Below are 25,401 nucleotides of genomic sequence, written 5' to 3'. Positions count from 1 at the left end.
TTCGTTTTTCTTCCCTCACTTCCGTTCTGCCGGTAAAGAAACGCCTGGAAAGTGAGAGACCTAGCTCGCAACGTCCGAAGTCTGCGTGGTGCTCGCCGTGGTCTACGTTACTTTTGTCGCAAGTAAATAGCAGCAGGGCACACACGAGCGAACACCCATCTCATGCTTTAGAATGCCTGTTTTAACACTTTTTTTTGGTTTTGTACATGCCATAATTTTATCCCGCGACTGCGTCGTAGTGTTGTTGTATAAATAGGAGGTTTTGAAAAATGTTCGCTGTATGTGGACTCAATTTCAAAGTGCACCGATATATGGCCATTATAATCGATAGACCGTTATACCTGGGTTCATTATAAGTGGGTTAGACTGTATTTGCACAAGCACAAAAATGACTAATCTATGCTACAGCCACAATCTTATGAGAATTACTAATGCAGAATGAGCAACTTCCCCAGACGAGACACCCAAGAGACACCAACACTGCTCCTGAGACACCAACACTGCTCCTGTGCAACCACACCTCACCTGCGGGAACTTGTTCGAGTAGGCATCGAGCATCTCGAGGGCCGAGAGGCGACCCGCCTCGGTGCTGTACTCCAGCTGCGCCGTGAAGAAGCCCACTGCCTTCTTCATGGCCCGCTTCATCGGGTAGTCGAGAACGTATTGCAGGTACGACTAAATGTGGGACAAAGTTGGCATTATCAGTAACATAACTTTGAAACAGACAGGCAACGCATCTTTAGCAGGTAATGATTGATTGATCGATATGTGGCGTTTAACGTCCCAAAACTACCGTATGATTATGAGAGACGCCGTAGTGGAGGGCTCCGAAAATTTCGACCACCTGGGGTTCTTTAACGTGCATCCAAATCTGAGCACACGGGCCTACAACATTCTGCCTCCATCGGGTTTAGCAAGTCACGAAAGATAGTCTTTCATGCAGCACTGCGGGACAACCCTAAAACAGTACGAAATGAGGACGCGAGTAGTCCGTCAAAAATAATACAACGTTTAACATGCACTATTGGCCCTGTAGCTATGAGCCATAACAATCTAGAACAACCTAGTATTTAAATTCTCTGCAAAAGTGGTGGCATGCTTGCTCACAATATAATGGAAGTAGTACATCGCATCAAAAACAACGAGAAGGCCCGCATAAGTGACACCTCTGCTTTTTGAGCAGCTAAGAAATTTTTTTTTTTTTTTCACAAAGCGGCTACAAGTTATTTTTACAGCACATTTTTTAATATGATGATATGTGTGGCTTTTAGCAAGGTGCACGTTGCACGCCTACCTTGTTCCTATTACTTGCACATGCTGATTCCAATGAAATTCAGGCGCACATTAGCTCTTGTACTTTATTCCGAGTTGCCTCATAAAAAGTTGGCACTTTTCTTAATGCCATAGAAATTACATTCAAACCAAGCCGCAGGTTACATGATAAGTTTGTTATAACCAAAATTCATTATAAAGGTATATTCTTAACACTACGTTTATTACAAGACTATTCTTCATTTCTTAATTAAAACCGATATTTGGCTACATCTGGGTTTATTATATCAAGGTTTGAGAGTAGCTTAGGTCAACCAGTTTCCAGAACTTCAAAGAGTTGTGACAATGCTACCTTAGAGACTGTAACAACAGCAAAAAAGCATGCAAAGTTTTAGTTTTAATTACAACAAGATACTAGTCCTCTGAAATCTCCAAATGCAAGCTACTGCAACTACAGTAAAACCTCGTTAATTTGAACTGGGTTATTTCGAAATCCCGTTTAAGGGGACAGACTGGTCTTTAGGACCAAGAAGTGATAAATAAATTCCTTTTTTAAAATGCACATAAGTGGTTCCTGCAAGTATTTTTATATCTCTCTGCAAATTCTCATACACCAGGAAGTGGTAATTTTTTTGTAATGTCATTCTAACTATCCAGATTCTTGGTGCTGTTAACATGCAGAACCTGCAAAAAAATGGGGAATCAACTTTGAGGCTTCTTTATATTTTCTAGCACCAGTGTTAGAAGCTGTGCTACGAATTCATGAGTACCTTTATGAGGATTGCAAAACATGCGCACCATGATTATTGCTTTTAGAAGCAGCTGTGTGTTTTCAGTTTCCCTTTTTCTAAGAAAAAAAAGTAAATTTACGACTGTTCAATTTTGAGGCCTCAATACCTCTGCAGCTAGGCCTGGTACAACAATAATTCTTTTTGCAATGGAAACCTGTATGTGTGTAGAATGTAAGTATGGGAGCAGAATTTAGAGCACTAGCCTTTTTAATTATTAATCATCAAAATAGTAACACAATTTCAACTGCTTTCAAAAATAGTTCATTTTGCTGTAAAATAACCGAGAAAGGCCTAAAAAAAAAAAAACTCTTGCATACTTTCAATCTATAGTCATTAGTCTATGTTGGCATATCTTAAATATCACTTTTAATTAAGCACTTTTTCTATTGCGGCTTTAAACAATAGTGGGTGAACTTAAATATCTCAGGAACAAGATGAGTACCAGAAAAACTAATTGAATATTTAAAATCAGCAGAAAAAACTGCACAATCCATTGCAGTTTGATCAAGATCACTGAAGAAATAATAAAAAAAAATCTCTAGGACCAATCTGCCCCTTTAATTTGAAGTTTTTCGGCCGCCCCGTATTTTGCAATGTCAGTTTCAGCAGATAATTTGAAGCGGCGGGCAGCACAAGACTGGTTAACTCAAAAACTTTGGGTGCAGTGTGCCCGATCCAGATTTCGCCACAAATCCACAGAAATGACGGACTTTAAGAACCACAAGGCAATGTAGTTTAGCGATACTATTGAGTGGTAGCTGAAGCACCCCTGCCTCGCTACTTCCAGCACGAAAAATAAAATTACATAAAAAATAATAGTCTCGTGATCAACTAAAATATGCGCCCAAAATGTGCAGGAAGCATGTCACATGTTTTTCGCAACGTCAGTGAGTCACGATTTATCCATTCTTTTTGGGGAATTTAAAGAAATTAATAAAGGACAGCCTGGAGAAATCTGCGATGTATGCGAACCTCCGAGTACCGGTTGCTACACCAATTCGCGCACTTGCACAGCTGGCGGAGTTCTTGTCTGCAACGCCTACTTTGGAAAGCTTCAATGGTGATGTTTTTCCAGCCAAAACACATCGCGAATTTCGTCACACTGTCTATTATTAAATCCCTTATTTTACGAAAAAAAAAAGGGGGCGAATGGTCGCATCATGAGGTGCTGACGCAGCGAGGAGCAGGGGGCATGCTGCCCGCGTGTTGCTACTGTGTTGCAGTGAAGATGTCTTAATTTTCGCAAGCGCGAATCTCATTCTGTCACTTTTTTTGTGTGTGTGCGGTGACAGCAGTTACGCCCGAAATTCCCCCTTATTTGCGGCAAAACTGTGACCAGGTATTGCAGGAAAACATGACCCTTAGAGCCACAAACTAGCCGGCACAGGAAATGACCAGCCCTGGTTAATTTGAATAATTTTAAGTTCCTTGCATTCCACATTTTGTATGTTCTGTTAATTTAAAAAACTGCCCAATTCGAAGATTTCTCACGGTCCCAGTGACTTTGAATTAACGGAGTTTTACTGTGCGTGAAACTGAAAACTGCATGCAGCTAATTACAATGAAACCTCGACATAACACAGATATAACAAAGTATCAGTGATAACAGGGTAAATAAAAAATAGTCTTGTAATAAATAGAGTGTTAAAAATGTACCTTTATAACGCATTTTCGAATATAACGAACTTATTTTCGTGTAAAATCTAATTTTTGTTATTATGAGACTTGAATGTGCATCTAACTTAGTACATCTAACCTAGAGCGGTAACTTGAATGTTGTTTAGTCTGGCATGCCGCAAAAGAGGTAAAAGCACCACCGGCTCACCTCTCGGCACTGGCTCCGAATGTGAGCCTGTTCGTGTTCAATGCTCATGGTTGCCACCTTGTCCATCAGGCCATGCAACTCTTCTGCGTCAACTTTTCGGTGCAGGATGGCCTGTAACATTCAGTCGCTCTTTAGGGTAAGAAAACAGATACATTTGCTTCAACACAGACAGAGCATTTCATCGAAGAGAGCCTGGTCACCTGAAATCAAGTTAATTCACTCCACTGCTTGACAACTCTTGTTGAAAACTTCAACCGCTAAGTCTACCTTGCCAGCACGCCTAGGTTAAAGTTGTTGATTTTCGTTCTGTTCATGTGTGCCAATGCTGTCACCCCACCAGGAGGAGATTAAGACAATGAGCTAAACTTACACAGCTGTCTTTGCAAAAGGCCATTGAATGGTAGCACCCATGATTCAGGCAGGCTACAAAACCTTCTAGCTTTCGTGCATAACCCTCCCTGTTAAACAATAGTAATCGTCTGAATTTAACACCCGAACACCACGATGTGATAATGAGAAACGTCACAGTGAATGGCTCTAGAAATTTCGACCACTAATTAACAGGCGCCTAAATATAAGTTCACTGGCTGCTCGCATTTCACCTCCATCGCAATGCAGCTGAGATTTGACCCAGCAACCTTAAGGGCAAGGGCCAAACGAGATATCGCATGCCTCAGGTGGCGTCTCTGTTTTCGGCAAAGGCTACACTTTCATGCTCATCACCTTCAGCAGGGCAAAGGCCACGCTCTGCCTGGTCTGGTCGTACACGTCACGCTCGACATACGTCAGCAACACGCGCAGCTGCTGCTTGCCTAGCCGGCACAGGGAAGTGTCTCGCACCAGCGTTGTCATCACCTGCACAGCATAAAGATTTGCCAACTTACTGTTACGACCTCAACTAGACACTCGTCCCTCATCATAACAAAGTTGCATCTTACAAGAAAATGACTTCGTATTATCTAAAAATTCATAATAATAGTATGTTCTAAACACTGTATTCTTGTGGCATCTTCATCAACATTCATCATCGTCACTATTTTCTATCTACAACATCATGCCTCTCGAGCAGCTCCAGCCGACAGCGCGAGGCTCGTGCTAGAACAGAACGACTTCTTGCGCCTGGCAGTTCAGACGTTGACAGCCGCCGCTGCACTAAAACAGTGCAGCGGCACTGTTTCATAGAACATAGTGGCGATATCTTTCACGTCACTCTGCTTCTCGTTAGAGCATCTATTGCAAGAATATTTTTAATTTACTAATTAGAACCATCGTAATTAAACCATCAGCCGTAACTAAACCATCGCAACAGATGTCCCACCCGCTCTCCCAGGTCGGAGTCTACGACGCGTGGCCACAAATCGCCGCCGCAGTTCGGAAGCTTCAGGCTCGGCATCGGGCCCGACGTCGAAGAAGTCGGCCTCGCAAAAACAGTTTCGCGCGCATGCAGTAGTCACCGCCGCCCACGAAATATTCCCCATCTCTACAGCTGAATACAGGGATTCCCGAAGCGGCAAGTTGGCTGCCAGGTGGTCAACAGCTACGAGCAAGCACTTTGAAACGCGGCACCTAACGCGCTGATTACGCTCAAGTGAAGCGGTCAAACTTTCGACGTTCTGTTGAGCGGCACGAAAAAGCGTGCTAGTCCTCCTGTCGGCCATCATGACCACACACGCACACCAAGAGCGAGCAAGACGCGCACACGCGACACACATGCCAAAGTGCGTGGAACAGCTTGTGGGAATTGAGGCTGGCCCGCTGCCTTTAAGCGGGCTTTCCCGCCTTTTCTGCCGTTCTCATGTCCCGACATGTCTGCCCTCCTTGCTGTCTGCCGCGCTGGGAAGGGCGGAGTGACGTATAACTCCCTCACCCGGTAGCGGATGTTGACTGTGGCGCCGCACGCGGGGACCCCTGGGAGGTTTTCGCGCGCTGCGTCGGGAGCGGTCAGATACTCTCCGGGACAGCAAACGGTGAGCCACGCTATCTTTTCGTCCGTCGACTCCCGTCAGTCGGGGCTCGTCGGACTTCGCTGACGGCGCCTGGCGCCCAAGGCGAACGCTCACCCGCTGTTGCCCCGCTGCGTACGCACGGCCGAAGGGCGGTACGGTGTCCTAGTGCGTGGCCTCGCTACGCCGACCCGTCTCCCTTCGAAGCCAACGCGAGCGCCTTTGCCCTCGCTCGAGCAACCGGGCCTTTGCTCCGGTGTCTCCGTGGATCGGCTTTACCGCGGAGACGTGCTCGTGGCACCCCTGTGTAGTACTTTGTGCCCGTGGCGTGGATAAGCCTACTTGCTTTCCCGCCGCGCCTATTTGCAACGGGCTGTACTGCGTTTGGTGTTGCCACAATAAAGTGTTGCGACTTGAGCAGTATCGTGTTTCCCGCCACGGCGACGGTTAACGCGTGCCCTGCGGCTCGCTAAGACCGGACCCACGCTGGTGGCCGTACTCCTTCGGGATACGTGTACACCACACTGGCGCCCAACGCGGTATCAAAAGCTCTAGCTTTTGATTGCTCTTAGCGAGTCAGTTCGCCTGCGCGATTCGGGCTCGTCGCAACATGGCTGCTTCGCGGGACTTTTGTCCGCTGTCCCTTTTAGCGGATGCCGCGTTGCACACGGAGGCCATTGCCTCTATGGACGGGAACCCTTCTGCACCCGTCCGTGTCGGCACCCCCTGTTGCGGTGGCGACACGAGGCGCCTAGCCGCTCCCTTTGGAGATGGCGCGTCGCTTCGGAATGGGCCTCTTGCCCTACCCGAACGTTACGCACAAGCGCCTCCGACTGCTAATGCGCCCTTTGGCATGCATGGCAGTTCGTCGGCGCAGCGCTCGCAGTCGGTTCCCTGCGGAATTGACGGGGCCCTCGCCGACTTTTGCCCGCTATCAGCCGTGCAACCGACACTTCGACCGCACGCTGAGCAGGCGCCTGAATTGTCGATGGTAGCCGCACCAAGTGCGCCTTTGGTTCGACAACAGGCAAATCCCACAAGGAGCCTATTTTGCTCTGGGAATGGCGCGCACGGCGGTGGTCTGTTTGAAACCGCCCCACTGATCGAGCTGGGCGACTGCTCGCCTTCGCTCGACCGCGCCGCTAACGCACCAACGGTTTCCTACGAAGCCGGTGCGACGACGCAGACTTTGCTGCAAAACGCCGTGCAGATGATCCAAGCACTCTCGGGAGCTGTGCAAACGCTTTCGGCTGTTCCGAAAAGCGGTCACCCCGCTGTTATGTTGCCTGTGCCAACCTACAGCGGATACAGTGATCAGCTCACCGCCCGAGATTACCTCGACTCTCTGTCACGTTATCAGAGAGCGATGGGTTTGGATGATAAGGTGGTGCTCGAACGTGTTGTTCCAGCTGCACTGACTGACACGGCGGCGAGATGGTATCGGCTTTCCGGTTACCGTGCAGCAAACCTCGAGGAATTTCGTGCGGTCTTTTTGCGCGAATTCCTACCCGCTGACTACGAAAGTAGGATGCGGCGAGAGCTCGAGCTCCGTACACAAGCTCCTGACGAGTCTTTACAGGAGTATGTACGGGCGATGGATGAACTTATTTCTATCGCTGAGCCCCGAGCCTCGAACGAGGAACGCGTCGAACGGGTGATACGGCAGGCACATCCGACTTTTTCGGCATACCTGCGCGGCGGCCGCTTCAGTGATTTGGAAGCGTTGGCCGCCGAGGCGAAGCGCATCCAAGGCGACATTCTCGCCGCGCGCGCCTATCGCCCGCCGCCGCCAGCCAGCGACGCCCTTGAGCCGCGCTGCGCTTGGAGAGGGGCCATGACCCTTCCCCAACGGCAACAGCCTCTCGGCGCCGCCTTTGCGGCTGCAACCGGCTGTGCGTGGGAGTTGAGCGATCGCGCTCTTGACCCCTTTACGCATGAAAGGCGGGCAGCCTGCGCTGCTCCACCTGAAACCTCCATACAGGGACGCTTTTCGACCCAACGTAATGTTGGAGGTGCGGCTCGCAGAAACGTATCCTACGATAACGTAGCGAGCCGATCACGACAGCTCGAAGCTGCTCCGTTTGGGAATACAGACCGTGATGGAGTGCGCTGTTACCGCTGCCGTGAAAGAGGGCACATAGCAAGGGAATGCACCGGATCCAGGCCTCCTGCGAGGCAGGGAAACGGGCTTCCGGGTCGTTCGTGAATGCACGACCGACCCAACCTTTGCTTCTTCCCTCTGCGTGCAGGGCAAGCACTTTTCTTGCTGATACGCACGCGCCGTTCATTCCGGTCACCATTGCCGGCCGTGAATTTTCGGCTTTGCTGGACACGGGCGCTAGCGCCTCGTTGTTTGGCGAACAGGTGTTGTCCCACTTGCGGAAGCACTCGGTGCGCTTGCGGGACAGCCGAACGACATTCACCCTTGCGAAAGGCGTGGCCCATTCGGCAGGCGCTGCAAGGTTGACTGTCCGATGGGGAGATCGAATGAGACGCTGCCGTCTTATTCATCTTCCAGGGCTCAATGTTCCAGTGATTCTCGGTCGGGACTTTCTCCTTAAAACCGGTATCGTTGTGGACATTGCGAATGGCGGCTATCGTGATGGCCCATTTTGCCAACTCAAGCCGTTCATCAGCCCGCCGGCGCTTACCGTCGCCTTTGCGGCAGAAGCGTCGGAAACGTGCCCTGCGCAGAGTTCGGGGCCAAGCCCCCGCTCACCGCATTTGCCCTCTCACAGTCCCCTTCGGGAACGAGAGGCGCGGCACGAACCGTGTCGTGCGCCAACTCCGGGGTCGTACCCTGGCGTTCCGCGCTCGTCGGCTCGAAACCCCTGCTTGGATCGACCGGCACGACACGAAGAGGCACTACATCCTTTGGTCGCCTGCGCGACTCAGTTGGATGAAGCACAGAAGGCTCGCCTGTCGACACTGTTACGTCAGTACGACGAGCTCTTCACCGATCAACCTGGCTGCACCGATTTTGTGAGCCACGTGATCGAAACTGGTGACGCGCTTCCTTTGAAGTGTAACCCCAGGCCCGTCAGTCTCGCCAAAAGGCAGATTATCGATGGGTTGCTAGATGATATGCTTGCGGCTGGCATTATTCGCCGCTCGTCTAGCTCCTGGGCGTCTCCAATTGTGCTGGTGCCTAAGAAAGATGGCAGTCATCGCCTGTGCGTAGACTATCGCCGTCTGAATGGAGTGACTCGTAAGGATGCCTATCCGCTCCCCACGATAAACTCCATCGTAGGTAACCTGGGTGATGCACGGTACTTTACCACGCTTGACGCCTCTAAAGGTTATCTACAGGTCCGGATGGGTACCCGTGACCAGTGTAAAACTGCGTTCACGTCCCACAGAGGGTTGTTCGAGTTTACTCGTATGCCCTTTGGTCTTTGCAATGCTCCTGCGACGTTTCAAAGACTCATGGACCGCGTCCTCGGGGAAGCAAAGTGGTCATACTGCATGTGCTACCTCGACGACATCGTGATTTATTCACGAACCTTCGAAGAGCACTTGGCCCATGTTGCCGATGTACTCGAGAGGGTGAGGACCGCCGGGATGACACTTAACCCCGCTAAGGTCCAATTAGCGCAGACCCGTGTTCAGTTGCTCGGGTTTACGCTGGGCGAAGGCTCCATAGAGCCGGATCGGGAGAAACTTCGAGCTATTCTCGAATTTCCCGTGCCCAAGGACGTACGTGGCCTTCGCCGCTTTCTAGGAATGGTCAACTTTTACCGTTCCTTCATTCCGTCCTGTGCCCGACTGCAGGCGCCCTTGAGCAAACTCTTGGGTAAGTCTGCCGAGTGGCAATGGGGACTTGAGCAGCAGGAGGCGTTTTGCCGACTGTCTAACGCCATAGCGGAGACAGCGCAGCTCAAGCTCCCCGACCTGACCAGACCGTTCGTTGTACAGACTGATGCGAGCGATCTGGGTTTAGGAGCTGTTCTCCTACAGGAATACGATGGCGTGTTGCAGCCGTTGGCCTTTGCCAGCCGCTCCTTGGTCCCTGCGGAGAAAAATTATTCCGTGACCGAAAAGGAGTGCCTCGCCATCGTGTTTGCACTGCGGAAGTTTGACGTCTATCTTGATGGGACGAAATTCGTAGTGCAAACGGATCACAGTGCGCTCAGCTGGCTGATGCGGCTCCGTGAGCCTGCCGGCAGGCTGGCGCGCTGGGCTCTCCTGATACAGCACTATGACTTTTCGGTGCAGTATCGAAAGGGGAGCACCAACGTGGTAGCTGACGCGCTATCTCGTGCCCCACTGTCGGCCGAGGACCTTGATCCCGGTGCGACCGCCGCTAGCGGTGCCTTAGCACTTGCAAGCGTCGGGGGCGAAACAGCAGCTTCGCCGCCGTTCGGCGTGAAGGGTGAGTCCCCATGCGGACAAACCTTGGCTGCTAACCAGGTAAGCGGCGCACCGCGAAGCGGCCGAGCGGGGGAGCTTTCCGAAGGCCACGAGGCCGAGAGCGAACCCGTAACGCCGACTCAAGCGGTTGTTGCTGCGGTCCTGAGTGGGCGCGATACCAGACTCCCCCATTTTGGGAGAATGGGCATCGCTTTCAGCAGAGAAGAGCTTCTGAAGGCCCAGCAAAGTGACCCGTTTTGTCGCGAAATATGCGACGGTCTCAGAGAGATGGAGCGCCGTGACGCTGCTTGTCCTGCAGCGGGCGCCGATAACGACTGTCTCGACGAGACGGAGCGCCGTGACGCTGCTTGCCCTGCAGCGGGCGCGAATAGGGGGCTCGAACCAGCGTGTGTCGCTGAGTCCCCGGCGGATTCATATTTGCTGGACCATGACGGGCTCCTGCTGAAGTATATAGCCACTGATGACGAGTCCATAGACCCGTTTAAGGTGGTTATGCCCAAAAGTCTGAGAGCCGCACTGTTGCGATCCTCTCACGACGAACCCATGGCTGGTCACCTGAGTGGCTCGAAGGTTTTTGCAAAACTGAGCCGCGTTGTGACCTGGCCCGGCATGAAGCGAGACATTTTTCGCTACTGCCGTTCTTGCCGCGTCTGTCAAACGGTGAAATCAAGGGGTGGCAAACCGCCCGGTCTGATGAAACCGATTGTCAGTGAGCGTCCGTGGCAAGTGGCCACCTGCGATCTAATGGGACCATTTCCCAGAAGTAAGCAGGGGTTCATTCACCTGATGGTAGTCGCTGATCACTTTTCGAAATGGGTGGAACTTTTCCCACTTCGGAAGGTGACAGCACGAGCGGTGCTTGAGAAGCTGCAGGAAGTGTTTTGCCGGTTCGGCTTCCCGGAAAGGCTCATCACTGACAATGCTTCGTATTTCACCGCTCGGGTGTTTGGTGTCACGTGCCGTTCCCTCGGAATTGATCACTGCACCACTTCACCCTACCATCCCCAGTCCAATTTGACGGAGCGCGTCAATCGTACGCTCAAACCGATGTTGGCGGCCTTTGCCGAAAGTCAAAGGGACTGGGCAGACCATTTGAGTGAGCTCGCGTTCGCTATTCGAACATCCGAGAGTCGCTCAACTGGTTTCTCGCCCGCCTTCTTAAATTTTGGAAGGGAGTTGGCAAATCCGGTGACCAGCGTCACTCAATGCCAGCTCGAGGACGAGGAGGCGCCAGCAGACTGCTCTGCTTATGCGTCGGCACTTCGGGACAGGCTTTGTCGAGCTTTCTGCAAAGCAAGGCAAAGTTTGGCATCGGCCAGGGCTCAGCAGAAGGCCCAATATGACCGCAAGCATCGCGACCTAGTTTTTGAGGTGGGCGATCTTGTCCTGAAGCGCAACCACGCCCTTAGCGATGCCAGTAAGGGGTTCTCAACCTCGCTCGCTCCTAAGTGGCTTGGTCCGTACCGAGTGGAGAAAGCTTGCACTCCACTCGCGTACTTGCTGAAAGATCCCCAGACGGGAAAACTCAGCCGTGCCCATATCGCAGACCTGAAACCCTTTGTATCACGGTCTGACGAGCTCGCGCCAGAGCCCTGCGGCACTGCGCGCCAGCAACGGGGCACACCCGGAGCGGCGGACCGCATTCGGACCCCGCGCCGGTATAATCTGAGGAAGCGGTCACCTTTGTGATCTCGCGCCGGACGGCGGACTTCTCCGCAACCGAAGGCCCTCAGTTTAGTCTAGCCTCAGTATAGGTTAGCTTCTTTACGGCCTTTTCTCGTAAAGAAGTTGACCCCGCCGTGTCTGCTGCCAGTGTTTATTTTTTTTTAAGTGTTCATGTGCATTTTATGTTTCTTTTGTCTAATATTAAGTGTTATTTGTATTTTGTTTTTTTTTGCCAGATGTGTAGTGTCAGTATGCTCTGTGTTTACTTTTTTTTCGTGTTCGTTTCGTCTACCGCGAAGGGAGCTGTGTGTGACCTTGAGTGTCGGTGCTTGCCGGGGGAGAGAGACGAAGGACGCTTTGCGCCTACGCTCGCGCAGCCGTCGGCGGTGTGTGTGCGCGTGTAAGTGCGTGACGCTTCAGTGCGAGCCCGCGAAGAGTGCGTGATGGCTTCCCCCCATCGATGCGGACGCTGGAGGTGCTGGGGGGGCATTGACCCATTGACATCAGACCATCCGGCTGTGCTCTGCTCTTGGCTGTCGCCGAAGAAGCCGTGCTGCCTTCCCACCATGGCTCCTGCGCGAGGCCAGCTGAAAGCAGCTATATGCTGCCGGCCAACGCCAGGGCGCCTCGCAGCAAATTTTGGTTCGGCCTCCCTGACCACCGGAGAGGCCCGGCTTCCCGCAACGTCCAGCTCCCTCATCGAGCCAGAAATGCGGGGCCTCCGAACAACCGAAGCGGCTTTCGTCGGACTCGCGGCTTATCAAGAGCAGCAACAAGCCATCAGTGAGCCCCCCCTTCCGGTACCTCTGACCTCGCACTCGGGCATCGCACCCAGCGGACACTGTCACGCCTTTACCGCACCTCCGCGCACTGGACGCTATCCCCCTTCAGCACCACGAACACTAGTGCCACGTTGCTGTGCTCCCTTCCGCAGTTATTTGTATAGTGTCATGTGTTTATTTTGTTATTTATGTTTTGTTTCTCCTTGTAATCATTTTTTAGCAGCAGTAGCAGGGCTGGACTGAGGTTAGCTGTCGCTTATAGCAGTGTCATTTTAACTGCATGGGTGACGCCCGGTGGCCTTTTGCAGACCGGTAAAGGGCAAATTTAGGAGAGGGGGATGTGGGAATTGAGGCTGGCCCGCTGCCTTTAAGCGGGCTTTCCCGCCTTTTCTGCCGTTCTCATGTCCCGACATGTCTGCCCTCCTTGCTGTCTGCCGCGCTGGGAAGGGCGGAGTGACGTATAACTCCCTCACCCGGTAGCGGATGTTGACTGTGGCGCCGCACGCGGGGACCCCTGGGAGGTTTTCGCGCGCTGCGTCGGGAGCGGTCAGATACTCTCCGGGACAGCAAACGGTGAGCCACGCTATCTTTTCGTCCGTCGACTCCCGTCAGTCGGGGCTCGTCGGACTTCGCTGACGGCGCCTGGCGCCCAAGGCGAACGCTCACCCGCTGTTGCCCCGCTGCGTACGCACGGCCGAAGGGCGGTACGGTGTCCTAGTGCGTGGCCTCGCTACGCCGACCCGTCTCCCTTCGAAGCCAACGCGAGCGCCTTTGCCCTCGCTCGAGCAACCGGGCCTTTGCTCCGGTGTCTCCGTGGATCGGCTTTACCGCGGAGACGTGCTCGTGGCACCCCTGTGTAGTACTTTGTGCCCGTGGCGTGGATAAGCCTACTTGCTTTCCCGCCGCGCCTATTTGCAACGGGCTGTACTGCGTTTGGTGTTGCCACAATAAAGTGTTGCGACTTGAGCAGTATCGTGTTTCCCGCCACGGCGACGGTTAACGCGTGCCCTGCGGCTCGCTAAGACCGGACCCACGCTGGTGGCCGTACTCCTTCGGGATACGTGTACACCACAAGCTCTAGGCCCGTTTCCAGTCAAAAAAACCAAACTAATTCAAGCCAGCGTGGCGGGCGTCGCGGAGTGGCGGAGATGGGCGAAGGGGTTGTGATCAAGAGAGGAGAGCAGACTTGCGAGAGATGGGCAAGGAGTTGAGATAAAGAGAGGGGAGGATGCGGCGGGAGGGCGACCTTGAAAACCGAAACACACAGGAAGGAGGTAGGTTAGGTAGGTTGCTTGAAAGGTCCACGAAACAAGCACGCAGAAAAACTTAGAAAGAGTGCATGGCCGCCTGAATCGGTGCGCGCGGCGGTGTTCGAAGAATCGGCGGCCATTGTTGCGCCAACGGGTTTGCGTGGCCTCACAAACTTCGACATTTCACGAATCGTTTCGCGCAAATTAACAGCCGTTCTCGCGCTTCCCACGCGCGCGGAAGGCATGGTCAGTTGAGTGCGAAGTGAGCGAAAACAAGTCCTAAACACGAAACTAATCGCAAATTATCAGAGTCGGTGGGGTAGCATACGCGCGTTCACTAGACGCAGACTATCGTATAAAGTCGGTGGCCGACGATGTTGGCAAATGGTCTGGTCACTCCAGACCGGCGACGTCAACGACAGTACCAGCGATCGAAAACAGGGTAGATGGCCGACCGGTCTTCAAAAGATCGGTGGCAGTGTGAAAACAAGGGCCTCGTCTGGTGATGCGGGGTACCAAGGGTAGCGGGAAGGGGAGGGGGGGTGGGGGCAAAGGACGGAGGGGTGTGTAACAAAAAGCAGTCGGGGAGAGCGGCAACTAGAAGGGCGCAGAGGCAGGGTCGGCGTTTAAATATAAGAATGTATGAGCACCTCGCCGATGCCTAATTGGTGATCGAAATTGGTGTCCCAGGAAGTCGGCAGACCGCTGACTCCGTTCGCTGTAACCGATCAGCAGCGCTCGGAGATGTTCGTTGTAAGTGCGATTTTGTGCCATTGAACCAATGTATATTTTGACGGTCACGCGAATATTGTTTGTTTTAAGCGAAAGTTCGTTTTAAGTGGGACCGTTATATGTGGGCTCGATTGTACCAAGTGCCCGATTTCAAAAAGCTGAATGTAAAGTGCTCTAACAGGGTCGCTAGGGTTGAATGTATATCATAATATAACATAATTATATTCCAATACCAATGAAATACCGTATTTACTCGCATAATAGGCGCACTTTTTTTTCAGAAAATCCGGCTCGAAGTTAGGGGCGCGCCAATTATGCGGGGTAAAATTTTCGAAAATTTTTTCAACTCGGTTCTCGCGCTTTAAATCTGCACACTTGTTAAGTAAAAGGCGACTTTATCGTTTACCAATTAATTCAGCATAAAACAAACATACCTACGTACCTTTTAATGAACAAGCGAGAGCCGTCAACTGCACACACACGTAAAATTTATTTACACAAAAGTCGTAGCTGTTCCTCCTTTTCCCTATTCGGAGTCCGAGTCGGAGATCACACATTCATCCTTGCCGTTTCACTGGTTTCTTCAACGCCGAAATGCCTGCTTGCAGCCCGGTTGCCGTGCTCCAGCGCGTACTGCACTGCCTTCAGTTTAAACCCAGCCGTGTAGCTCGCGTACTTCCCCATGGTGGAACCAAAGTTCAATACACGACCACAACATACGCACACCGCTTGCAAAATGGCGTTTCTTTCTTTTTCTCTGATGGTGGTGATGGCGATCGAGCCCCCGGCGTTGTACACGTGACCTCCAAAAAGCGCGGCGATTTGGGGGGTATCAGTAATTGATGGAACAGCCGTTTTTTTTTTCGCTCGTGGACGCTTTTTTTTTTTCCAAGTTTTATTTCGACAAACACGTTGGTTAGGTCGTTGCACTTCGAATTTTTTTAATTTGCTCGTTGATTTGCCATCTTTTTTTTTTTTTCCAGGGTACGGGGACCGCGTTCCAACTGTACCGCTGGGGGGTAGAATCGTTTCTGATCACGGCCAAGTTCGGGGTGCGCCTATTATGCGCGAAATTAAAAAAAAATCGAATTTTCCGCGACCAAACTAGGGGTGCGCCTATTATGCGAGTGCGCCGATTATGCGAGTAAATACGGTAATTGGTATCATGTCAAAAAGACAAACTGAGACCTTCCCAGTCCTTCTTTCTGAAGTCTGGTTCCTTGTCAACACTATTAATATCCTGCATTCTTTGGTGATCTACCAACTTGCACTCCCTCCCCATTTAGCAGTAAATATTACGTCATTCAAATGCCATCTTTACTTTCGCTTCATCAGAGGTTGTGGGGATCTGAGGCGCGCCCGCGACCATTTCGCGGGCATTCCGCCGCACGGCCACACCCTTTCGCTTTTTCTGCTCTGATAACGACGCGTGGCGATAGATGGCTCCACGTGCAGGCGCGGCACGCGGTATGCGCGCGCCGAGGGAGCGCGCTCTCCTCCGTGGTTGGCGCCGGGTAAGCACGTGTTTTCCTTCGTCCGCGTCCCGTTTGGGAATAGTCGGACTGTAGCCTGCCTGGGGTGGCCTGTGGCACCTCGGCAGGCGTGTTTACTTGAGTGCTAGCTTCGGTACCGTACGCTAAGCCCACAGCGGTGCCTAGAGCTTGAAGTGGTCGTACCACACCGAGCCGCACTTGCCATAGGCCTACGCGTACGGGGTTTGCCCTAACACTCGCGACCAGGCCCATTGGCCATCGTGAGAGTGCGCAGCATAGCCACGATGGACCTTTTCCCGACCGGGGTGTCAAAGCTCGCCATTGCCAGCTGCGACGTGCTCGCAGTTTTCCCCTCATTGTGAACCTCCGCATACGGGTGCCTTTGCTGCCCGCGTCCCGGGAGCGAAGGTTGTACTGTTGTTCGGGGTGCCGCCAAAGGGAATAAAGTGTTGTGTGTTTTGTATTGGAACACTGCCCGTTTGCTGCGCTAAACGCCTTATTAGTTGAGCGCGCGTGGAGCGTTGCGCTACACGTGAGTAGGTGGCGGAGTGGCGGCCCTGTGGCTCGCTAAGTGTGAACCCACGGCGATCATCCGCTACGGTGAGTAGCGGGGTCACCATAAGGTCGAGGTGGACATTCACACTGAATATCAAGAGAGTAAACTTACAAGTACTCTCAACTCTCAAACTTACAAGATTACAAGGTCTAATCAAAAAGTAGCTGGAGTACTATGGAGGCTTCACAAGACTGGCTGTCAGCAAGTTCTCCAATTGATTACCTGGCACACCAAAACCTTGTGCACACCCAAACTCAGCACCATCAATTCAATGCTACTTTTAAACCGGTTGCATGGCTGTCATTCCATTGTGAACAAGGGATTATCCCCCTCCCCTAAAAAATCATTTTATACACTCAAACCTCGATATAACGAACCCAGATATAATGAATTATCAATCATAACAAAGTTAGTTCAGAATAGCTTTGTCATAGACACAGTGTTAAAATTATATGTTTATAACAAATTTATGGATACAACAGAGTATGGCAGATGTGACTGTTAAAACGAGATTGGAGTGCACTACAATTAATCCTCATTATAATGAAACCAGATATAACGAAATCTTGGTTATAATGAAGTAAATGACAAATACTCTAGCAATATATAGGGTTAGAAATAGACCCACATAACGAATTTTTGGATATAACGAACTTACTTTTCTGTAAGATGCAACTATGTTATAATGAGGTTTGAGTGTGCTTATTAGCAAAACTATGCAAAGGGAATGCAGAAGACACTAACGGCATAAAAAGGATTACATTACCTTGAAAGCAAGGACAAGCAGCTCGAAGTTCTCTCCCTGCTTCATGCCCGCGTAGTTCTGCAGCAGCACGAACAGGGACTGGGTCACATGGTGCGTGTGCTGCCGCAGGCTAGGCAGGGGCATTTGCAGAAGAAGTCCGAAGCATCTCAGTGAGGTCGTCATTATCTGCATCCAAAGCAAAGGCAATGAAGAGCTGCATATCCCCTTCGGGTGCGAAATATGATGCACTGTTTGGAATTAGGCCGGATTTGCATGGCATGATTCCAAGGCACTCAATATTGCTTTTCAAGAAAAAGAAATGAAGGAACGTATTGTATTCTGAGAGTATGAGTAATTAATATTAATTAATGTGTAATTAAATGCCTAATTGCCTATAATTGGTGACCTTCAATCCTTGCATAAAATAATCAAATATCAGGCCCAAAATGCAAGCACAGTTTTTGGTTGCACTCGTTTGGGGAAAAAGAAAACCAGAACCTCTTTACGTTGCCTGTGAAATGTGCCACTGAACCATCGCCAAATACACAGTAGTATCTCCAGCAAACTGATCTGCAGCAATACGCCGTGCAATGAAGTTAAGTGACTGCTGTTTGTCCACTCATGAATGAAGCCTGCACGAATGTGCACAATGACATTTGAAGAAACATGCTGTGCATGACATTTCTCCGAACTTGATGTTACAGTTGTACACACTGCCGCCAAATAGGATATCTGCCAACCTGCCCAGGGTAGTTTTGCTGACCAGCAGCCCACAATGAAGTTTTCCACCGGTGAAAGAAGCGTTTGAAGAGAGGAATATGACACTCTACGAAAACATGCGTGTGCCCTGCAACAGCTATCACCACTGGGAGAGGAGGAGATGCCAGTGCCTCGTTGCTTGACAGGTGGTGTGTTTGCCATGTTGTAATAGCTTACCCGTAAGAAAGCTAGGCATCAAATTGCAGTATCATCCCCATACTGTAAGTTTTCTCGTAATCAAGACACAGAAGTGAGAAACACTTTAGTGGCAGTGCGAAAGCATGACAGTTGACTGAGCGTGCTTTCGGAAAGTGGTCTACAACAGGCACTTATGACCGCTACTCTGCACATGATACCTGCTAATGACAAAAGTGTGAGCTTCTGGCAGGGGTGAACATCACCCACTCAATAGCTTGGCATAATGAGTCAGTCAAATCCACTCAATTACACAAAAAGTTACACCAATTCTATAGGTCGCTAAGGTGGCTTATTGTGTATTAGGGCAATAAATGCCTTTGTTTTGAACATTTGCACTGCTGTGTACCCACTTCTTATTCTGCAGTGAGAAATATGGCCATGTATTATTTAAAGTAATTTTTTTGCTCCAAATTAAAAACAATTTTTCGAACACGTGACTAAACAAACAAAGTAATCCTGCTAAACCTCATAAAATTGCAAAAATTTAAATTCAGATTGGAAACGGCATAATAATAGATTGATTGATTCGTGGGGTTTAACGTCCCAAAACCACCATTTGATTATGAGAGACGCCGTAGTGGAGGGCTCCGGAAATTTCGACCACCTGGGGTTCTTTAACGTGCACCCAAATCTGAGCACACGGGCCTACAACATTTCCGCCTCCATCGGAAATGCAGCCGCCGCAGCCGGGATTTGAACCCGCGACTTGCGGGTCAGCAGCCGAGTACCTTAGCCACTAGACCGCCGCGGCGGGGCCGTCATAATAATAGAACAGTTTGAATTATTTAGCTGATTGCTTCATGTCCATCTGGTGCAGATAAGGAATAAATGGTGACAGATCAACAAAATGTAGAGCAGACTTTTTTCTTTTAAACCAACATATTTATAACACAACGAATGCTGACAACTAGTATATCGTGCCCTTCTGAGTTTTTAAGGAAAATTCTGTGTTTACCTTAAAAATGCACAAAAGCTCACTTGCGTCTGGTTACGTCTGCAAATTTCGTCGTAATTACTGCTCGCAGAAAAAATAAGCCAAGTTGGTTCTGCAACACAGACATGGTCATGTGTTGCACACTAATGCTGAACTCGGCACATCGATTACTACATACAAATTGTGTTGTTGTTGTTTTATAATGACACAAAGAAATTCTGGAAAGCCATTGAAAAAGCGGTTTTTAGATCCCAGACATGCAGTCAATGGAAACAAAAAAAGAGTGGGGAAGGTATGCCTCACCTTCACATACTCCGATCTCAAGAGACTGGCCAACATGGAGACAAATGGGTCCAGCATTTCCAGCACTTTCTGGTCACACGCTCCTGCCTGCTCCTTCTTCAAACAAGTATGTAAGAGCTGAAAGGCACATTATTGCAACAGCAATAGTCAACCGTTGGCATTGCAGTGATGCGTTCAGCACAATGTCCAATGCAATAGTATCCAGTCCCACCCCTCGAGTAGTCCACTGTGGATGCATGATTAGCAGCGTGTGCATTCGCAACGTTTCTACACTGAAAGGAAGAACAAATGCAGGGGGAGAAGTCATGGCCACTGCTCTGTATCCTCGTGTAGAGGTGGAAGGAGCAAGCGCACAGTAGCCCCGGAGAGAGCGAGAGCGGTGAGTGCACAGAAACCTTAAAAGAGCACTGACACAAAATTTCGAAAGCGAGGTAATGAGCAAAATAGACCTATCTAGAGACATACACAACATCTATGAAATGTCAACAACAAATGTAGCCTAGAACATACTTGAAATCGATGTTAAAGTGCATGCCGTGCGAATGAGCGAGATGCGGAGCCTCTTGTGTTGCCGACATCAACGCAGGGGCAATGCAAACCTAAGTCACAAGTTTATGTTGGCTGGTTGCTCGCATGCACCTTGCGCTACCGTTGATTACATTTTTGCCTACATTTTTGTCTGTGCTGTCTGTCAGTGCAGAGCCCGCTCTCGCACGTGGTGCTCATGTCACAGTTTTACGTGTGGCCACGTGGCCTGAAGCCTTTACCTTAGGTGTGTTCGATTCACCTAAACCAATCAGAACTGGTTCACTGCTGTGCACGTGAAGTTCAGAAATTGTGCAGCACGAGTTCAGCGGTGCAGGCACAATGCGACACCCGAAACGAATGACAATGTGCCTACAAGGCGCTGGCCTTATTTCTGTTCGCTTAATTTAAACCATTCAACAAACACTGGCCGATGGCAAACTGCACATGCAGACAGTTTATGAGGCGCAAACATCTTGGAAAAACACACTGCGTTAGTAGAGGCGGGTACAGCGCTTATGCCTAAGCTGCGTTGTTTGCTCAGCTGCACGCGCGGCTGCACCAAGCCAGCGCCGTCAGCGTAAGAGATGCAGGAAAATTGCAAACCAGTGCTGCACCTCTTCTGCCCCTTTCGAAACGAATGGCAGGGCCCAGAGGTCGTCAATGCTGCACCGCTGAAACGAATGGCAAGTTCACCTCATGAACTGGTTCATGTGGTGCAGGTGAATTGAACGGACCTGCCCCCAGAACCGCTTCTGCCCGGCTCGGTGCTCTTTGAAATTGAAACTACATTCGGGCATTCTAAAAACATTTACAAGTTAATACACGTGGCGCATTTACACAAACGACGTCTCCCGCCACGATAAGTGGGTCATAAGCTACCTATAGAGAGAGAGAGAGAGAAAAAAGAAACAGGTGCAAAATTTTGGGTGGCTGCGCCGTAGTCCTGAGGAGGCGGAACGGCTGAGCACGTTGGAGCCTCAGGGACAGCACGCTTTAGCTTTAAGGCGAGAGGAAGTGAGCATGTTATGAAAAGCAGGAAAGAGGTGAGCATGCTGAAGTTTAAGAGACAGGAAGACAGATGAACGCACCCTGGTCCTGAGAAGAGAGTGAGCCCGCCTTGGGGAAGTCAAGGATGAGCACGTCGTTGCACAAATAGAAGAAGAAAGAGAAGAGGACGAAAGGGTGAGCACGTCGAAGACTTTGGGGAGAGGAGGATAAGGTGAGCATGCCTGCAAGAGGAGGGCGAGGGTAAGCACGGTGAAACCTTAGGGAAGAAGAGAAAAGGGTGAGCACGGCCTAGGGCTACGAAGAGGAAAGGGAAAGTGCACCGAAGCTTTAAAAGAGAGGAGGAAGGGTTACCGCACTGTAGCCTTGGGGAGAGCATGCAGCACTTCCAGGAGAAGGAGAAAAGGACGAACAAGCGCAAGTCCTTCCTGAATTTGAAAGAATTTGAGGTAGCACGAAGCGAAGTACGGCTTGTTTCAGTCTTTCGCTTCACGCTACATCAATTCTTTCTATTGCATTACCAACAAGCCCAAATTGCAACTCTCCCCCTGCAGTCGGCTGGCCACGCAGCTACGCTAGGTCTAGTTGCAGGGCTCCGTGGCTGCAACAGTGATTCCAACCCCAGATTTGTCATTAGGTTTAGAGATTTTTAACCTCATTCAGGTATTTGGCATCTTTTTTTGCTAAATATAGAGATTTTTGTAAGGCTCTGTAAAGATGACATTATGTGGCCTGATTAAAGGAATTACTAACTGATCACGCTCTTTCAACTACAAAGGCTGTGAAAAATGATAATTTAGGCTATTTCATCCTTTTTCTTCTACTTAGGACAGTTTTCCTGTTCTGATGGATTGTCTGAAGTGGATCGCAGTTTCTAACGCGAGATTACAATAGACTCAACACTTGAAAAAATTAAACTCTGTAGTCCTAAGTATTAAGCACACACATATCATGAGCTCTCCGAGTGATTGCTAGACTGTGAAACAGATAAATTTTTGTCTTGAAGTGCACATAAACACGTGTCAAGATTACACCCATTGTGTGCCTTCGTCAAGAAATGTCTCCATGTAAAATAACCAGGAATATTATAGAACAGAGCGAAAGCAGGACTGAAGACTTGGTAGGGTGGTACGAGTTCAATATTCTGGAAACAGTGTGATGAAAAGAGACAAAAAGACTGTTCGGGTGTTTCAGACTTTCCGCGAAGGCCTTTACTGGATAGCGAAAAAGTGAGGACTAGATTTGGCCAAACGTGGAGCTGATCGAAAGTACGGAGGAAAGACGGTGGTATCAGCCAGAAATAGAGCGACTACTTACATCTACTGAAAATATTGAAACAGTGATTGCAAATGTGAAAAACTAAGAATAGACCACCAGCTATCAAGCTGCAAGTACAAGAAAGGCACTACAGACTTGCGGTGTACGCGTATGATTGAATCTATGTCTTCAATGCATGTGCAAAGTGAATTTGACATGCAAATCTGTCTCTGCGACAACAGGTGCCATTTGCAAGCACTTTATAAGCAACTCCACAGAACGTGTAGAAAAAAAAAAAGACCTTAAAAGATGGTTAACAGCAATCTTTACTGTTAACAAAATCCAAAACTGATTGGCCACAGGGCACATTATCTTAATACTTTGTTAAGAGTCAATTAGCCTGAATGACAAAAATAAAGATATTAACTAGGCACTTTTCTTAAAATTTAGGGATTTTTGAGGGTTAGTCTAGGGATAAAACATCTCCTTGGGTCGGCATAACCACGACCTACTGTACTCCTGAACTGCCCAGCTGGCGGCGGTCTACGGAGCTGCCTGCGCCGGCTCGGATGCCGAACTTGACCGCCTAGGGGGCGCTCGAGTTAGCCCAGCTGAGCACTGGTGGATGCATGGAAATGCATGGGTTACCGCCGGTTCAAGAAGAATTTCATCACGCATTGAGTAAATATGGCGGGTATCTTGAATCTTTTTATTTCATGTGACTTTGAGAATCTTCTTTTGCATTTTAGCTGAAATTTCAGTGCATTATTTTTCAAATGGGACCGCAAATCAGATACAAAGATGTATCAGCGTGCAAAACAAGAAAGAATGATGACAGAGACAGGTTGTAAAAAGTGCTGGCCCACCAAATGTTTATTTAACTCATGATACCAGCTGTACGTGTATACATTGGTAGACTTGTCGCACACTCGGCTAGATTGAATTTACTGTCAGGACAAGAAAGGGCAAGGACTTTGACATTTGACACTGGCCACGGCATCCAGCGCGCATAGAAAACAACCCAATACAGACAATTTTGTGCATAAATACCTTCGTATCAAATGGTAAATGTAGATCGCAGGTACATGAATAATCAATAAAAAACACTCTGCAACTGTTTTGAAACGAAACAGCACCAACAGCAAATAACTTTACCTGCAAGACTGCAGCATTTGCTCTTTTGGAGAGAAGATTAACTTCTGCAACTTCACGGTTCAGCTTGGCTATTTGCGCTTTTAATTCAGCATTATTCCTTGCCATGGTTTGGCATTTCCGCGCAATGATTTTGCAGAAGTCATCACACGGCGCATCTTCTGGCTGGTTATAGTTGTTTGCGTGGTCAAGGAGCGTCGGTCTTTTTTTTTTTTAGTTTGTCGCCAGGTGCAGTTTTAGGTGGTTTTGTGCGTTCTAATTCGGTAAATGGTGCATAAACTCTGAGGATGGCCCCGCAGTTGTGCTTGCGGATGGTACGGATGACATGTCGCTCGATGTCAAGCTCTGCTGCACCAGGGCTGAACCTGTTTTCTTCCTGCATTAAAAAATTGCGTTCTGTTCTACGCCTTTCCTTGAAATTCGTTTTCATTGGTCCAATTTGTATGCAAGAGCCGTGGGGAGACGCCAAGCATTAAACATTGTTAGTCATTTTTTTTCTTTGGGCAGGGTCCATGTTCCTGAACATTTGAACGTTTCAAAGTGCGGCAGACTTTTGCCACGGGCGGCACCATGTGCTTTGGGTAGTGTGGAAACACTGACGGCACAGCATCCGCTTTCAGTCTTTTTACTTTTAGTCCTGGCTTATAGTCGGTTGGAGCACTGCACACCTTCGACCTGTCATTTGGGAGCCAAACTTTATTGCCAGCACCTTGAAAGGAAGAAGATGAACATTGAATGAAATGTTGTGAATAAAATACAATTTTTTTCTTTTCTAAGGAGTATACCATGCAATTAGAAGTTTATATCATGGTGGCGAAGTGAATAAAATACAGTTATGAAGTGAGCGTATGACTTCACCTCGTTAACCATGTGACACACGTAACTGGCCGAGATACATTAGCACTAAATAAAACGGATGACCACAAGAAAGAAGACAAAGACACACGCTACTCACAACTTTTCATTAGGAGAAAAGTCTTCACGTATATGTCCTTTTGTCATGCATGCGCGTAGACGGGTAAACTAACATGTTTATATCAGATGCGGTAGCACATAAATTCAAGTTCGAGGTCGAACTAATCAAGCGACAGAGGAGAAATATTCACTTATGCAATGATCTCTGCTTTTTTTGGTAATGTAATTAAACTACCAAAGCAATCTAAAAGAAGCTGCTTCTTCCCACAATGGGTGTGTTTGAAGACCTAGTTGCATAACCACATGTAGTGACCTGGCTTCCATATGTGCACTCTTCTCTCTCTTTTTTTTTTTTTTGCTAATAAAAAGTTGTGAGTAAAGCACGTCGTCATTTACTTTTTTGAGGTTGTTGGTTTATTTTTTGCGCTAATATGCGTCTCAGTCTGTCATGCACCACCAACCAGCCCAGCAACTACGTAGTCATTTACAACTTATATTTTCAGCATGCCAGACAACGCCTAATTGAGCAGACTTACCCTTTCTAGAAATCACCTGGTTCCATTTTTCACCAACCTCGGTCACTGGACACTCATGAAAAGTGACATCAGAAGTCTTCCCTTGCCTTGATTTGCAGAAAGACACGCAGCACACCACCATCGTGATGGTTCATTTGCACCAAGAAACCTCGCTTCGCTGGTGTACAAACTGCACCTACCTGCACGCTTCTATCGCAGCTCGGCACGAGGAGACGGTGGCAAAAGATCGTCATTATACTTTTAAGTCTATTCAAAAAGAGGCTTTTATTCATTTTTATTTCAATCGTCCAGAGTGTACGCACGCGTAAACATTGCTGCTTTTTTCCCAGTGTCGCGCGAGCAAACGACAAAGAAAAAAAAAAGCGCTGCAAAAAAAAAAAAAAAAAGCG

At 49.2% G+C, this 25,401-nt stretch overlaps 1 protein-coding gene across 2 annotated transcripts in view; it reads right to left on the bottom strand.

Annotated features, from left to right (window-relative positions):
- LOC119165190 (small subunit processome component 20 homolog) overlaps positions 1-25,401 on the bottom strand; it is a 127,143-nt gene that overhangs the window by 18,397 nt on the left and 83,345 nt on the right. For both annotated transcript variants that reach the window (XM_075871014.1, XM_075871015.1), the window contains exons 47-51: positions 19,620-19,736; positions 17,447-17,611; positions 4,612-4,743; positions 3,889-3,999; positions 526-675 (exon numbers count right to left, since the gene is read on the bottom strand). In XM_075871014.1, coding sequence (XP_075727129.1) covers positions 526-675; positions 3,889-3,999; positions 4,612-4,743; positions 17,447-17,611; positions 19,620-19,736 — 675 coding nt within the window. The remainder of the gene's footprint in view (positions 1-525; positions 676-3,888; positions 4,000-4,611; positions 4,744-17,446; positions 17,612-19,619; positions 19,737-25,401) is intronic.

This window comes from Rhipicephalus microplus, chromosome 8 (assembly GCF_043290135.1).
Source record: "Rhipicephalus microplus isolate Deutch F79 chromosome 8, USDA_Rmic, whole genome shotgun sequence".
NCBI lineage: Eukaryota > Metazoa > Arthropoda > Arachnida > Ixodida > Ixodidae > Rhipicephalus > Rhipicephalus microplus.
Note: the sequence above shows the minus strand (reverse complement) of the source record. Positions and strands in the feature narration are given on the sequence as shown.